At 36.1% G+C, this 16839-nt stretch overlaps 4 protein-coding genes across 4 annotated transcripts; 2 read left to right on the plus strand and 2 right to left on the minus strand.

Moving 5' to 3' along the window:
• Positions 1–640: 640 nt before the first annotated feature.
• Positions 641–3599, plus strand: LOC141814301 (monodehydroascorbate reductase 3, cytosolic-like; the record flags this gene model as incomplete). The annotated part of the gene is given in 7 exon segments (XM_074702237.1): positions 641–711; positions 1117–1235; positions 1385–1604; positions 2385–2503; positions 2579–2704; positions 2968–3108; positions 3190–3599. Coding segments are annotated over 6 exon segments (1038 nt in total). The 3' UTR covers positions 3514–3599.
• LOC141814300 (IQ domain-containing protein IQM3-like) lies at positions 3596–6900 on the minus strand. The gene is made up of 9 exons (XM_074702236.1): positions 6589–6900; positions 6357–6471; positions 6185–6250; positions 5896–5984; positions 4998–5085; positions 4664–4813; positions 4474–4566; positions 4188–4289; positions 3596–4119 (listed from the first exon to the last, which is right to left on the minus strand). Exons 1-9 carry the CDS (start codon positions 6744–6746, stop codon positions 3679–3681), a joined length of 1302 nt encoding a protein of 433 aa, XP_074558337.1. The 5' UTR covers positions 6747–6900; the 3' UTR covers positions 3596–3678.
• A 3002-nt stretch (positions 6901–9902) lies between these two features.
• LOC141815093 (alpha carbonic anhydrase 1, chloroplastic-like) lies at positions 9903–11335 on the plus strand. Its single transcript, XM_074703050.1, has 5 exons — positions 9903–9969; positions 10284–10492; positions 10608–10714; positions 10808–10910; positions 10991–11335. Exons 1-5 carry the CDS (start codon positions 9903–9905, stop codon positions 11333–11335), a joined length of 831 nt encoding a protein of 276 aa, XP_074559151.1.
• A 229-nt stretch (positions 11336–11564) lies between these two features.
• Positions 11565–13930, minus strand: LOC141814823 (small ribosomal subunit protein uS11y). The gene is made up of 6 exons (XM_074702773.1): positions 13852–13930; positions 13195–13317; positions 13038–13083; positions 12764–12849; positions 12570–12699; positions 11565–11824 (listed from the first exon to the last, which is right to left on the minus strand). The coding sequence occupies exons 1-6, from the start codon at positions 13852–13854 to the stop codon at positions 11757–11759; spliced, it is 456 nt and encodes a 151-aa protein (XP_074558874.1). The 5' UTR covers positions 13855–13930; the 3' UTR covers positions 11565–11756.
• Positions 13931–16839: the final 2909 nt, after the last annotated feature.

Genomic DNA, 16839 nt, shown 5'->3' on the forward strand with positions numbered 1-16839 from the left:
CTGACTCGAACAGCTCACATTTGATCTATTTGGTTCTATTAGCTAAATCTAGTCCATGCTGTAACTTGAAGATCACTCTTAGATTACTTATATTCAGTTTGATGTGGAGCATTAAAAGCACATATATTTTGAAACCTTGATATGGATAGGCACTTGCACTTCAGAATTAAAGGGAAAAGTTGAAATTTAGTCTAATTAAATATTGAAGCCATACTGGCATAAATTATCATCAATTACGTGAACAAAACAACATGTTTGATTTGTTTATAGCAGACAACAAAGCAACTTATTGTCTAAAACATTTTTTAGGCTAAGAACCACATGATGATCACCCAAGAATCTAAATGTTTATCTCAATTTCATGCGTCATTCATAACTGGAATTATATTGCATTTATACCTTCCATGATGCAAGTTGCATATCTTTTGGGTTTACAGAAGATTTTTTTTTCTTATCTTTGCTCTTAGTATATTTTAAAATCCACCAATTTCACGTTTATAGAACTCATAATTTTTTTCTTTCCTATGTCTATGGTGAATTCATATTGCATTCTAGATGGTTATAAGTAGTGAAATTTTAATTTCTTGTGGTTTCTTTTCTTTGATTTTGGTTATCTATATTTGTGTACAGATGCTGCAAGGCTACCAGGTTTTCATGTTTGTGTTGGCAGTGGGGGAGAAAGGTTGCTTCCAGCATGGTATTCTGAGAAAGGTAGCTTGTCACTTTTTTTTTTTCTTCCCAGTTTGCTTTTACATGGTAATTACTCTACATTTTGAAATAACTACATCTTAACATTATTTTCTTATTTACCTATTATTTTCACAGATCTAAAGCACTGTTAATGCCAAGTTTTGAATTAGTAAATTTGAGGATAAATTAATTATATTTCACATATAAGAGTTACTTGATTCTTTAATTGAGAAGTGACTGTTCTCTATGTTTTGTTGTCCTAGTATTTTTTTATAATAATAAGTTCCTTGCTTAAAACTTCTTGACTGTTTGTTTTCTCTATGTTTTGTTGTCCTAGTATTTTTTTTATAATAATAAGTTCCTTGCTTAAAACTTCTTGACTGTTTTTTTAATAACCTCAAAGTTAGTTATTGACCTTGTCTCCAGGCATAGAGCTTATGCTTAACACAGAAATTGTAAAGGCAGATCTAGCAAGCAAGACTCTTACCAGTGAAACTGATGTGAACTTCAAGTATGATAATCTAGTCATTGCTACTGGCTCTCAAGTAAGTCAAGGAATTATGAATTCTTGCGTTATTTAGTATTCTCAATCTTCTCTCTTTAGTTGATTAGATTATATTCTGCTCTTGAAACCATTTTATGTGATGTCAATTCCTTATCTTACTTTATGCTGGTGGGTATCTATGTCATCTAGTTCGTGAACCTATCAGATGTTGGTGTTCAAGGTGCAAATGCAAGTAATATATTTTACTTAAGGGATATTGATGATGCTGATAAACTTGTTGCTGCGATTCAATCAAAGAAAGGTGGAAAAGCTGTAATTGTTGGAGGTGGATACATCGGTCTGGAACTTGGTGCAGCATTGAAAATCAATAGCTTTGATGTCACTATGGTGTACCCTGATCCTTGGTGCAGTGAGTTACACTGTTATCATAAATTGCTTCAATTGTTGACATTTTGATTCCTTTCCAATTTTAGAAGAATATTCAGTTGTGGTGCTTATGGTGTGTTTTATAGGGTAAAATAGAATGGAATGTGAATTGTGGTGCTTATGGTGCGCTTTATAGAATCTGAACCATGCTAGTAGATTGTGCCTGTCTGGTCATGCGTGATGAGCCTAGTGGGCTAGTTGAACTAGGAATTTCAATTGAGTTAGTGATGCCTGTCAGGCCGGACTGATTGTGTCATCCTGATTGGGCCTAGTGAACTGGATAGGTTTATATGTACTGAGTTGTCGATCGAACTGACCGTGTTGGATGGATTGACCAAGTCAAGTGTATCAAGAAGACAAGTTAGATTGGGCACTCTGAGTAAGACTAGATATATCAAGTAGGTCGTATTAAACAGAAGAATTAAATAAACTAAATAGGTAAAACATAGAATAAGTTATTCCACTATACAACCAGACAAAAGGATTAGAACGAAGCAATATTCCTTCTTTTTTTGCATTTCATTCTATTCTATTATTAATTTATTTCATTGTACTATATGAAGGACACCCTTATGTAGTTATGGTGGTGATTTTTCCCAATGAATTGGAATATACAAACCCATCACCTTGTAAGAAAAAACTTCATTAACAAATCTATCACCTGATAAAATAGGCTGTTTGTCATAGTTTACAAATTTATCAAATCCCTTAATTATTATTTGTAACCTCCTGCGCTCATGCAATGTTTTTCTTCTTGTTGCAGTGCCACGGTTATTTACTCCAGAAATTGCTTCTTTTTACGAGGGTTATTATGCAAATAAAGGGATCAAAATAGTAAAAGGGACAGTAGCTGCTGGATTTGATTCCAATTCAATTGGAGATGTAAGCTTTCATGCGTTTGGAGGATTAAATGCTTATCCATAAGTATATTTTCATTGTGAAGTTGATATTAATCAGGTGACTGCTGTAAGGTTGAAGGATGGACAAATTTTAAAGGCTGACATTGTTGTTGTTGGTGTTGGTGGAAAACCGCTTGTTACACTTTTCAAAGGCCAGGTGAAAGAGGAGAAAGGCGGAATTAAGGTTAGATCTATATCGGCATGATTATAAGGACTATGTTTTTCTTGATTGCATGGAAGTTTTATTTCTAAGTTTTACCATTTCTAGTTCTCATTATTGGGTTCGAATTGTTCATCATCTTAATTTTAACTGCCTTTTCAAGTGCAGGGATAAACAAAGCAATTAATGAAAGTCTTGTTGCTTAATTATTCATCATGATTCACTAATATGGTGTTGAATACAGAAAAGCTGTACTTTCTTTGTTTAACCTTTTGTATTGCTTACAGACTGATGGTTTCTTCAGAACAAGCATTCCTGATGTCTATGCCGTGGGGGATGTTGCTACGTTTCCTTTGAAGCTCTATAGCGAAGATAGGAGAGTTGAACATGTTGATCATGCGAGGAGATCAGCTGAACACGCCGTGAAGGTGAGATCTTTAATGATGATTAATTAAATACTTGTATTATTGGAATCTATCATTATTTTATTTCTGTCTCATCTCTCACAGGCAATTAAGGCAGCAGAAGAAAGCAGATCAATAGAGGAGTATGACTACCTCCCGTACTTCTATTCTCGTGTGTTCGATTTATCATGGCAATTCTACGGTGACAATGTTGGTGATACCGTGCTGTTCGGAGATAATGATCCTAAATCTGCGAATCCCAAGTTCGGTGCTTACTGGATCAAGGATGGTAAAGTAGTAGGTGCATTTCTTGAATCTGGATCTCCGGAGGAAAACAAATTGATAGCCAAGGTTGCTAAGCTCCAGCCACCCGTGCAGGATCTTGAACAACTCCGAGTGGATGGTCTTACATTTGCAAGTAACGTCTAATTGGTACAAAGATTTACTAATATTTATTCCTGTTCTGATTGCTTTCACAGATAAGTGCATTGAAACATACGATCCAGTGATCTCGTTTGATGATTTCTGAATTTTGTCACTTTTAAGTGCCAATTACATGGCATAAACCAACACAGACATCAAATAGTTGATATTTCAAGCACCTGTTTGGATCTTTGATGGAGTGGTCACCCTTGGTGACAGATTCACAAACTCAAGCGCTTGCACTCTTACCTCCACTGGATAATCTGCCATGCAACCGATCCTCGGACCAGCTCCGCTGCACCATTTCAAAGAGAGTTGATGCCCCAGCTGGTAAGAATTTGCCTTCTGCTTCGAGTTGATCCTTTCCAATATCGCTTTCTTAGGCACGTCCAGTCTTGGGCTCTGAAGGCCACCAGATAATGTCCTTTTGTATTCAGCATGAGCAGTGCCATCATCAGCTGGCGATTTCAAAGTAGGTTCCTCAGTTGCACTGTTCGTTACTTCCGCAGGCAGAACTAGCTGTGGAACTTTAGCAACGTTGAAAGCATCGATCATCTTTTCAAGCTGTTGTTTCTCATCGTTGTCATACTCTTCATTCGAAGATGATAATATCTGAGAATTATCCTCTTAGTAAGAATAAGACCACTGTTACTGATCAAGGCACTGAAACAACAATTTACCTGAGTTCCATCCAGATGAACCCCATGCTCTTTGAGGAATCTTAGGAAATAATTGAAGTTTTCTTCACTCGGCCGGTAATGCCCACTGTACGGCCAAATACACTGTGATCCAGCCAACCATGAGCAGAAAAAGAGTTGGTAGTAATTAGCAATATTGGGCATAAGATCTATCACATCGTTTCTTTCAGGTTCTAACACAACTCTCAACCTTTTTATCCAAGTACGAGACTAACAAAACTGATGAAACTTTAAGTTTATAATACTTCAAAAGGTTTGAGTATACCACCTTGAGGATCCCATTTTCCGCTGTGAATCTTCCAGCAGCCACAGTGGCTCCTCCAGCAAGGAAGCTAGAATGGTGAAAGACTCCTTTTTTCTTCTGAAGAGCTACAATTAGTTAGTAATTGACTACTAAAGAAGGGAACAAAATGCACACACAATAGAACACTGTGAATCCCAAGAATTTAATATCCTACCTGACCAGCATACAATTTCCCGGATGTGCTCATCACAAAGATCCATTTTGCTCCTTTATTTCCACCTTGAGTGGTGTCAAGAGGCTCACCAGAAAGTTTGTGCACAATCTTACCATCTACCGGCTCATACTTGTATTGCTTCCTTTCTTGCTGACAAATTCAGTGTTAATATAACATTAGGTCATACGCATGATAATGTTGGTATTCCCCAGGTCAACAATAAGACTTAGCTGCCTGTTGATGATACATTTAGCAATGGCAAGTAGTTTTGACAACCTCTTGCATGTTCCCATCATTCAACAACCTAAGTGATAATAGAAGGAAAGGAACTTACAGGACCTAGATACTTGACACACTGCTTCTTGAGTAATGACCTCGGGCACTCTTTAAGATCCAGATCTTTGCCATCACCAATGTCCAGCCTGCATAAATATTGAAACATAGATGAGGTGGTAAAGAGACATTGTTTCACCTCTAACCAATCTTCACATATTGCATTGGAAAATGATGCGGTAAGGTTATCGGTTTGATGTTCCAATTGGCCAACCTTGTCACAGGCCGCTTAGATAGAACTTATTAAATTGTTGAGCCAAAAATGCTTAAGCCCAAGTTTAAAATAGCGCAAACATCCATGCTTATAAATCCATAATTCACTATGTGAGACTAAATTTGGGTACCATAATTTCCTCTGTCAAGACCTATATTCCAACTCATTAACTTTGAATCATTCCTGATCAGTGGTATGTGATTAGTAGCTACACCATCACTTAAGCAATCCTTTTCAGCACCTCACCACACCTAGGATTAGCTTTTCTTTGATAAAAACTAAGTGCCTGCTTAGATGAGAAACCTGATTCATTGATTTGTCAGACTCAATTATTGACCCAAAATGTTTAAGCTAAAGCTAATAGTAGCTTATATTAATTTCTTCATTTGCCAGACTCACCGTGTAAATAATTAAATAGTGGTGTTACAAAGTCAGTTAAACTGATTGGCTCACTAACGACAATAGAATATGATTTATAGTTTCATAAAATTTGTTAGAAATGAAAGATTTTTTTACTTCATTCATTAAAGTTATATATATATATATATATATATTATTACTGATTCTGGAATTCATTTATTGTTGGAAGTACTGATGCAAGAAGCTTCTTATGAAATACCATGAACAATTGAATGAAACAAACATAATCCAACACTAAACCAAACTTAACTAGGATGACACTTACCAATAGAAGAAAGGTTGACCAGCTTGGCTTTTACACCATTCTTCATAGTAGAAGTGCAGGTTATGCCCATATCTATGCCTTGGATCAATCTACAATTTTATTAAAAAGGGGGAAAAAGAAGGGAAAAAACAATAAAACATCATCAAATATTTCCTTTATTTTCGAGAGGAAGTCGGTGATAGAGTAGGGTCCAAGACACGATCACTTTTTGCAGAACTCTCTAGAAGAAAACAAAAAGAAGGGTATAACTAATTAAGAGCAACAATAAATGCCTTGTTTCGGTACTCACAGCTTCGATCCAGTGTTGAAAAGCCAGCTTCAAAGCTTTGGCGTCCTTGGATAATCCTTGTCCAACCTGGATTTGTGTTTTTTGATCTTTATTTCTAGTAAAATAATCGAAAATTTGATTTCGGGTTGTCGAAAATCTAGCAAGAAGAAGGAAATCGAGGGAGGAAACGAGCCTTGGAAGCGATCATGCTCACGCGATTCCAGCGCGAGATCGCCGTCTCGTGCTTCATGTGATCGAAGAAGGAGACGGTGCTGTAGTTGAGCCGAGCAAAGTCCAACAGTTGCCACCTCCACAACAATCGAAAGACGAGAAGCACTTTTTTTAGGGTTCATCCATCGACTGACCGATCAAGGCGCGACTGTAAATAGAGATACTTCTTTTTTTAAGAGTAAACGGGGCGGTACCACAGCTCCTCGGCGACGACGGCTGAATCTGCGAGCCGGCGGCGGGTGCGGTAGCTGCGGTAGACCTTCTGTAGCCTGGTGGCCGCGGCGGACGACTCGGGACTCCCTGAGTCCGCAGAAGGCGGGGGATCTTCGCCGCCGGCGGCCTCCGTCTCCATGCGTGGGCCACGGAATGCAGGATCGGAGAGGGTGGGATCGAGGCGGTGGCCTCAAGCGATCGCTCGCGTCGAGATGTGCGAGCGTGAGTTGGAGATCCAATCGATCGAAATGCTCCGGTGAGTTCGGACGACAAGTCAGTCAGAAGAAAATAGGAAATGGGGGCTCAACGGAATCGAGTCAAATAATAGCCCACTATTTTGTGTTAATTTAATTTGAGGCCTAACATTATTCCTTTTCACCCCTGTACTTACTATATATAATTTCTTTCCAAATTTTATTTTCACCTTCTATGGTCCTATCCTTGTATCCAATTTTTATTATTATTTTGTATATGTTTATATAAAATCTATTTATTTCCTCTAATTTTATAAACTACAACTATTTACTTTTAAAATATTATTATTTTATTCATCAAAGGGTTAAAAGGTCAAGCAAGCTGGTGCACAAAATTTTCATCAATGTAATGTGAGATCGCAAGGAAAAATCGAATCACATTGAATCAAATCTATTATATGTAATTTATTATTTATTATAAGAGGTTATTTTTGTCACTTAAACTCGTAACTTTTAAATCATATGATAATAATTTTATCGTTGCATCAAGGTTCATCAAATGATTAAATCAATAAAATAAATAATATTATTGAGAGGAATGTAATATTTAATATGATTGTTAATAGATTCAAGGACCTAATGGAGAGCATAGTAGGACTAATTTGGAATATTTTATAAAATTATGGGGATTAAAGAATGCAAGATAATAATTAATGGTCAAAATAAAAAATATAGTATCAAAATGAAATTATTAACTTGAAGGTCTTTTGAGGAATAAAAGAATGGATTGGTCAAGTCTTTTTTTAATATATATATATATATATTTCTAGAAATATAAAATGAGGAGGTTGGTACAAAGGAAGAAAGACTATTAACACTTTTTTTTTTAAATAAATAAATAAATAATTTATGAGGAGGAATAAAGGAATGAGAACAATGATATACTTTGTTATATTCCTTGAATTTTCTTTAGTGGAGGAGATTAGATGGTGTGGCATTGCTTTGCCCTAGTGATGGTGATAGGGTTTGTGACTTGGTATCATGATTTTGGACTGTTTAGAAGTTCGCTACTTCAAAAATAAATTATTTGGATTAACGGATGACTTTGAGTTTTGACTTAAATATTAAAGCGACACTCGTTAATCTTGGCAATCTATAGGCCGCTCGTGATCTAATAACTCTCTAAACACATCCTCGTGATGATATTATATCTCTACTTATGAGGTAGAAAGTGATCCACTTGCTATAAGAAAGTGACAAAGCGAATAACCTTTTTCAACTTGGAGATATTATCTATAATTAACCTAATAGGAGGGCATGGAGATGGACAATGGCATCTCGAAATTAAAGGAATCGCCGCCGTCTCCTAGTGGAATAGGAATCCTTTCAAGTAGCTTATTTAGGATGTTCTATTGAGGTCTTTTCGAGTTGATCTTACTAGGATTTAATCATGATCATCAACCATTAATTGATGAAGAAAGATAGATCATCAAGACTAGTCAAATTTAAATCTAACTTACACTAATAGAATTTTATTTTTAATTTTTCTATAAATTAACTAACTTTTTTTGTTAACATCAACCATAACTATCTTTTTATTTAGATACAACATGTTGGGTTGGATGTAAAACTAATTCATACTTAAGGAAGGAATTATTAAGCACGATAAGGTTAAACTTCTCTAATCGATAATATTATACAAATTCGAACTTTCGACCTTTAATCTATTAGTAGACTTTTATTACTTAGTTTGGGATACAATTTTGAGTTAGTTTTCCTTGATCCAAAAAATTAAATTAGGTTAAATTTTAGCCAAGAAGTGGTCCACCCTTTTAATTGATCACATATAAGTTGAACAATTGAAGTTTCCAATTTGGAAATATTCGTAGCGTTGACTAGTGCCTTTCAAACACTAGTTTTAAGTCAATGTCTTTGAACATTAAGCAGAGGTTGACTCAGCTCATGAAATTATTTAACTAGTCTAGAAGAAATAGTCTTTTTAAAATAATTAAATAACCCCTCAATAATTAAAAAATTCACTTATTTATTTAACCTAATCTAGTACAAAACTACAAATTAATTAAATTATCTTAATCTGACCCTTCGTTTTTAATCATTCTAGTCAAGAAGTCCTGTTAAATAACATATTCTCTCTCTCACACACACATACAAAATTTAAAATAAAAATCTCTATCTAAATATCTTGACATTTTGGATTAGATTAAGGCATTAAGCTCTTTCTTTATATTTTAATATATTCATCTTAATTAGCATCATCATCATCTATGCTTTTATTTATTTATTTATTTATATATTACTAATATTTATTATTATTTTAATTCCATGTTAAATCAAAATAAATTTAGCCAAATTAGCCCTTATTATCATAATTATTATTATTTTCTAGTATATATAACATTCTCCCACTAATAAAATAATTTGGTCCTTAAATTTCCTATTTGAAGTGTAACACTATGGGTATCAAGTTCATATGTTATCCTTCCGTTCCTAAATTTTCACATCTAAAGCGAACAAATACGGATATTTATTTCATATGTCATACTTCCACTCCCCAAGCAGCTTCTTCTACAATTCCTTGTATTTTGGAAGTATTTGGCGTCAACTCCCTTCTCATGCCATCATTCTCGTTCATTTGCATCTTCTGTCAAGATTTAGCCATCTCCATTCATTGTACTTCACTAAAACTTGAGTCATTGGGTACCTGTGTGTTAGGGGTCTATCATTTTTTTTTCATGTTGCTTCTTAATTAATAACATATGTTGACATATAAAGTAGATCATATTCTTGAAAAATAATCTAAGGTATAGATTTTGTAGCCTAAAGATAGGCATTTGAGTTTCTCTAATTATAGGTCTCACCTCTCAATCAATGGATCAAATCCATCGCAAATATCTCGCCATCAACTAGCTATATTTGGCATTCGAGAGGGAGGAGGAGAGTTTCTCCTTGTTGAAAGGCTATTTTTAGATTCAAAAGTTGGCAATCTAAATTCTTCCTCTTCCAAAGTATTAAATAGATGCAAGTTTGAAGACGAAAGATCATAAATCCATCAATTAATTCTCCACGATCGAGTTCAAGCAATGGCTCACATGAGTATCTTGTTGTTGGTGATATCTTCTCTTCTTTTGGCATCCACAAATGCTCATGGTATAAGTTTTATACCTTTTATCTTTTGTTTTTTAGGTTTAAAATAGTTTAATTATTCCATTTTTTCTATTTGATTTTTTTTGATAATTTTAATTTATTGTTTTTTGAACAATAGAAAGTGAAAAGCTTGTGATTTTTCCTATTTTTTACTTTAAAAAATTAAAAACAAATCTTTATCAACAATTTTTTGAAATCTTTCAGTAAAGAATTTAATTTTCCTATAACATAAGAAAAATTACTAAAAACTCCTTAAAAATAATTATTTTCTTTATGAAAATTTTCCATTTTAATTTCTTTATTAATTGGCCCTTCAGATTTCATTAAATATGGATACAATGGAGCAAATGGAGCAGATAAATGGGGAAGCTTGAGCTCAGATTTCAGCTTGTGCTCTCAAGGAAAACAACAATCTCCAATCAACATTAACAAAAACACCACCAACTATGACTCAAATTTGAAACAAGCCCCCAGGAACTATGTCCTCACAAAGGCCACCCTCATCAACAATGGCATCAACATTGTGGTATATATATATATGTTTATGTTTCTCCCTTCCAAAACTCACTACTTTAACATCCTCCATCAATTCAGATCTCATTCTTCACTTGAAATGATTTTCATTTTCCTATTTTTTTCAGCTGAAATACGATCAAGGAGCTGGGAACTTAACTCTGGATGGGAAGATCTATGCTTTGACACAAATGATCTGGCATTCACCATCCGAACACACTATCGATGGACAAAGGTACGTACAATTCCAATCAATCTACTGAAAATATTATATGTTTTGAGCTCGCCTGATCTTATCGATCGCTATATATATGGTTTCGATCGACAGTTTTCCGGTCGAGCTCCAGCTGATCCACCGGAGCAGCGACAACCATATCGCTGTCGTCGCGATCTTGTATCAGTACGGCAGCCCTGATGCTTTCCTCCTTCAGGTAAGCAAGAACAAATGAAACAAATGCAACAAGAGAATTTGAGTAACGACGTACCTTGGTGGCTTGGTGGACATGGGCAGATACAAGACGAGCTGGAGCAATTGGCAAAGGACAAGTGCACGGACGAGCAGGAGGCGAGGGTTCCGGTCGGGGTCGTCCAGACCAGAGCGCTGGAGCGCCGCACGCGCAAGTTCTTCCGCTACGTCGGCTCCCTCACCGCCCCTCCCTGCACCGAGGACGTCGCGTGGATCATCCTCGGCAAGGTGAGGGAGATGACCAAGGCGCAAGCAGCTTCACTCAAGGCGCCTCTGAGCGCGGAGTACCAGAGCAACGCCAGGCCCGCCCAGCCGATCAACGGCCGCACCGTCCAGCTCTACGACGAACTGCACAACGTCAAGAAAGCGCCTTCGAGCAAGTCCGACTGATGCTGCAGTCGACTGATGAACAGCAGTTCCAAGTTAAAGTGTTGTTTGTTGCCTGCTGACTCACTGCCTGTTCTGAATTTGAAGTCTGTGTGTTGCTTGTTATGGCTTCTCAAAGCCTCTCATGTTGTTTATTTGATTTGATTTGATTCAACAAAATTATAAATTTATGATAAAATGAGGGCCTTCATCTTTGACAATCACATACAACAATATGTATCAATCAACAAAATGGATCAGAATCAGAATTCAGAGAGCAACCAAATTTTAATCCTCGAAATCAAACTCATAGGAATCATGTCTAAGTTAAACAGAAAAGTGTGCAACAAAATAAAACAGTTTTGATTCTTAAATTGTTTTCAACAAACCGAAATAAATAACTTGGATACGCTGGCAGAAAACACATTGCAGGTTGGTAAACAAGTTACAGTCTTCTTCCCCTTCTTCCACCCTTTCGTCGTGTGCTATCGGTCGGAATTGGTGTAACATCCTCTGTAAAACACAAAATGATTCTAGAATAAGTTTGATTTGCAGATAGGAGAAATGCATTGCAAATGCAGTAGGTGAATACACAAGCCTTGATCAATACGAAAAAAAAAAAAGGAATTGAATCTTTGACTTTCCCAGGCAATACTTCCCTTTGCAAATATATTTTTTATTTTCTTTTATGTTCTTAACAAATAAAATTTTGAAATTAAGATTCTCTCCTTTTTTTCCATCCCTCCAAGGGAACGGTGCTCTGCTTCTTTCTTTCTCTCTACTTCTTTCCTGACCTCAAAAAACCCAAACTAGGAAAATATTTTCAATTGTCTTCCTATTAGTTTTTGTTCCAACCTTCTTCATCTCCCTGGTTGTATCTTTCCCTTGTAGGAAACAAGCCTAAATTTTAAATTGGTCAAAGATGATCACGTCTAAGGAATCCAAGATATGATTTGCAAAGCATATTTTTATCACAGTTACAGAACTATATTGTATGACAAGGTAAGATGATAAATGAAATGTGGATTGTATGTAAAGCAATCGAAGAACAATTGTCACATGAAATGGAAGTCACTATCTTTAATATTTATCCCCAGCAATTCAGAAAAAAAAACATAATAGATAATCATTCCAAAGTCCAGGCAAATAGCAAATGCATCTTGTTAAGAACACAATCTTTAGCAACAAAAGGAAAAAAATCAATGTGTTGAGTCAGAATAGGTGGAAGAAAATGAATCTAAAACAAACTGCAATTTACCAATACGTCCAATTTTCATTCCAGCGCGAGCAAGTGCCCTAAGAGCAGACTGAGCACCAGGGCCGGGTGTTTTTGTCTTGTTCCCCCCAGTAGCTCGCAGCTTAATATGCAGAGCAGTGATTCCAAGCTCCTAAGAGAAAGATTAAAAGAATGTTGGCATTAAGCATGAGAGATAAAACTATAAAAGGGCAGACCTTGCATCGTTGTGCAACATCTTGCGCCGCAAGCATAGCTGCATATGGAGATGATTCATCCCGATCAGCTTTAACCTTCATACCACCTGCAAATATAAAATGACTACATTGGTGCTTTCATATGTTAATTACTGAAAGAAATCAACATGGCTTAACGATGATGATCAAACTGATCAGTAATTTCACATGGACATACAAATTATCTATAAAATTAAAAAAGGGATTGATCCAATGTCCAAAAGGTGGAAGATGCAGAAAGGATTATGTAACAAACCTGTGATACGGACTAAGGTCTCCCTCCCAGAAAGATCTGTAACATGCTGCAGTAATTCAAACAAAAATGTAAGCGGCGACAAAAGCTCGATCTAGGCACTTCCAACAGCAAAAGAAACTCCTAAATCACATTGTAGAGAAAGATCTTATTGACTCACAATAAAAGTATCATTGAAAGATGCAAAAATGTGGGCAACTCCGAAAACTTGCTCTCCCTCTCGGACTGTTGGCCCAAGTGTCACGTTCTCCTCCTTGGGCTCCCTAGTCTTCTTTCTTCCGGACTGTGGTAACCAATTCAAAAATCATGATATGCAATTAGCAAAGCAAACTGTCGCGGCACAGAGTCTCATTGGATAGAGAAGGCAATATTGATTTTACAAGAAGAGACTTTATATCTGACTGATGCAAGAGCATGAGTAAAAAAAACATGCAATTTTAGCAACTGCTCGTCTAAATAATGACCATGATTATCAATTTTAGCCTCAAGATGAGTTCTTAGATTTCCAAATACAAAAATAAATAAAAATGACTTTTTTATTAGATCCAGATGGGGGAAAACTAGATAACACCACAAGAATCCAGAATTCCACATTCAGACCATAGTAAAGCGCTCGCAAGTGAAAAATACCAAAAATCCAGAATTCCACACGAACACTGAGAAGAATCGCTCAGTTCAAGGGAAAAAAAATACTCATGGGCCTATGAAATACCATCAATGAGAGGACAAGAAACGGATTCGATTACAACAAATGAGGATTCAACGGTGGAGCACATCGTGCGAAAGCATATCGACGAGATGGTTCATGATCTCTTACCATGGTAGCAGTGGAAGCTGAAGGAGAAGGCTGCGCTACACTGCTACAACGAAAGAACCCTAATCCTCGCCGCGGTGAGCTTGAGCCGGCTGCTTATATTTCTAACGGAAGGACGCACCCATTTGTACCCTCAATTATCAACCCGAAATTATACCCGTTCCGCATACAGAAAATGGATGGAGCCCACCTGAAGGCTTCTGGTTCCACCAGACTCAATATATCATATTATATGTGTATATTTGATATAAATTTTTAAAATTATATTTTGATAAAAATACAAATTTATGTTATATTCCAAAGGAGCACAATGTTAAAATTGCTGCACTTTGTAATCAAGGTTAACTGGATAAAACTAATTTATTATTAAATAATAAAAAATATTAAATTTTTTTATTGTTTTATTAAATTGATTAAATTTTATTAAAAATAGTAATATTTTTAAAATTTTATTAAAAAAATAATTAATATTAAATTAATTTTTTTTATCGATTCTGTTTATTGAATTTTAATTATAAAAATCAATAGTTTGGTTGGTGAAAAAAAAAATCAATTAGCTCGATTTTAATAAATTCGATTTGATTAGGTTTTAATGGAATGCTCGTCCCTACCTCATGAGTTATATCTTCTTTCAGTGGTCCCCGGGGCAATGGTGCAATGGACATCCGAGTTGTAATCTAGGAACCCGTGGTTCGATCCCCAGTTACGACGTATTTGTAAGAATTTTTTTTCAAATGGGGAACGCAATCAAAGGATGCTGGGCATCTGGATTGACCGCCGTATGCGCTTCTTGATTTATCCTGGTAGTCGGTGGGAAACTTCCATGGGACCGAATCGGTCACCCCCAGGCATTGAGTCCATGAGACTGACTAAGATTTATCATTTTTATATCTTCTTTCAATGTATGAATAATTTGAGTTTGTATATTTAAATTAAATTATATAAAAATAATCATGATTCAATGAGCGATTCATAAATAGTCAAAAAAATATTATAAATTTAAATTTGATTTTAAAAAATTATAAAATATATTCAAATTTATATAAATTTATTTTTTTAAAATATGGATCAAATATTTTTTAAATCGATTTGAAAAACTCACGAACTGGCTCGATGAGTTTGCATCTGAACATCTAAAAAGATATTATGTTGACTTAGCAAAATACAAGTTGAATATTAAAAGATACATAAAAATAGATAATAGTTAGTAATAATGATTTATTAATTTAGACATGTCAAAATGATTTAGTATAAATTACTGAGTTTATTTTACATATTTTATTTTTCATAAAATAATAAATTTTTAAATAAAATTCTAATTATTCTAGTAAAAACTATAAATTAACTTTTTGAAAAAAATAAATAACTTTTTTTTTTAAAAATTAATAACTTGAATAACTTTAAATAAGTTTAAATAGAATGAAATTTTTTATTATATTATTTTTTTACCGAAGAGAATTCAAATTAAATTAAATTACCCGTTGGAGGAATGGGGCAATTCAAATCAAAGTTCAAAATCCAGTGGTAAATAAAAGACCAATCATTAATGCACCAATTTCAAATTAATTAACATCAATATTAATAGAATCAATTAATCGAGTGGCAGCACCAAACAATGCGCTCTTGGTCTATGCTGTCTGGAAACGGCATTTACACCGACGTTCCCATTTCCGAAACGGGAGGAAACGTTTCCATCCATGGAAACTTACAAGAAACGGGATCCAGTCCAAGAATCACTCCGGCGTGGAAAGCCCAAAGCGAAGAGGGCGTACGAATAGATATTTGAGATTCATTCCCAATTTCCGAAACTCAAAGCTCTAGAACTGATCAAACTTACCCGAATCTGGCCTTCGTTGCTCGGTTTGTCGCGCCGATCGCCGCCGTCCTAACAGCCGATCGCGCCACCTCTGGCAATCAAGCAACCACGCAAGCAACCACGCGATCGAAGATCTAGGACCTCCGGTAGCTTCCTCATCGTCGGCTCCAGCTGCCAGCCCCTCCGCGTCGCACGATCGGAGCGAAGAAGAGGAAACAGGGGTCGCTACGTGAAAGAGGGGAAAGAATCGCGAATTTCAGGGAGAAGAAAAGCGTAGCCGACTTTTAGGGTTTAGGCTTTCCTTAACGGGTTCAAATCCTATACCCCTTTAGCCTTTAACCCATTAACCCTTTTTACCCATTAACCTTTAACTCATTTAATCAATTACTCTTTAATTGCATGAAACTAAAGCTAATTGAGTCTTTTAATTGGGTTCTCAATTGGGCTTCCTAATAGGCTTATTAGGACTAATCTGATTAGCTATGTAAGTAGATTGGGATTTAACATTTAATTAGGGTAAATTTCTTTACGAATTACCCCTTGAATCCGGAGGCATGGAGAGAGGCGACGGTTTGGAAGAGGGATCGACCGAGGAGGAGGAATAAAAGGGTCGGCATTTCGATGCGTGTGGTACAGATAGATAAGATTTATAGAAAATATTCATAGTATTTGATGAGGTCATCGACGTTTCCAAAATCTGGAAACTTCAACTATTGCCGTTTCCTGTTTCCGTTTCCGCATTTCCCGTTTCTCGTCTCCAAGTTTCAAGACAGCATAGCTCTTGGTACACGTGAGTTGGGCCAGCCTAACGGGCCAACTCTTGGACTTGTTACAAACCCAATTGTCATATATATATATATATATATATATATATATATATATATATATATATATATATATACAATTCTCTTATGCTGGGCGTCGCGTGGGCGCTGTTGACGTGGAAGCCACGTGGCAAGGAAAAGCCCTTCGCTCTCAGTCGCGATTCTGATTCTTCCTCCAAACCCTAACCCCTCGCGATCCCCTGCTCGCCGCCTCTTTCTCCCCTCGCCACCACAACCTTCTCCCCTCGCCACCGCAACCTCGGGCGCCTCTGGTCTCTTCTCCCCTCGCCATCGCAACCTCGCCCGCGTGCTTCCTGCCGCGCCTTTGGTCTCTTCTCCCTGCTCGCCTCA

The sequence above is a fragment of the Curcuma longa genome, chromosome 21, assembly GCF_044706935.1.
Source record: "Curcuma longa cultivar G26 ecotype Majalengka, Jawa Barat chromosome 21, ITB_CL_G26_1.1, whole genome shotgun sequence".
Lineage (NCBI taxonomy): Eukaryota > Viridiplantae > Streptophyta > Magnoliopsida > Zingiberales > Zingiberaceae > Curcuma > Curcuma longa.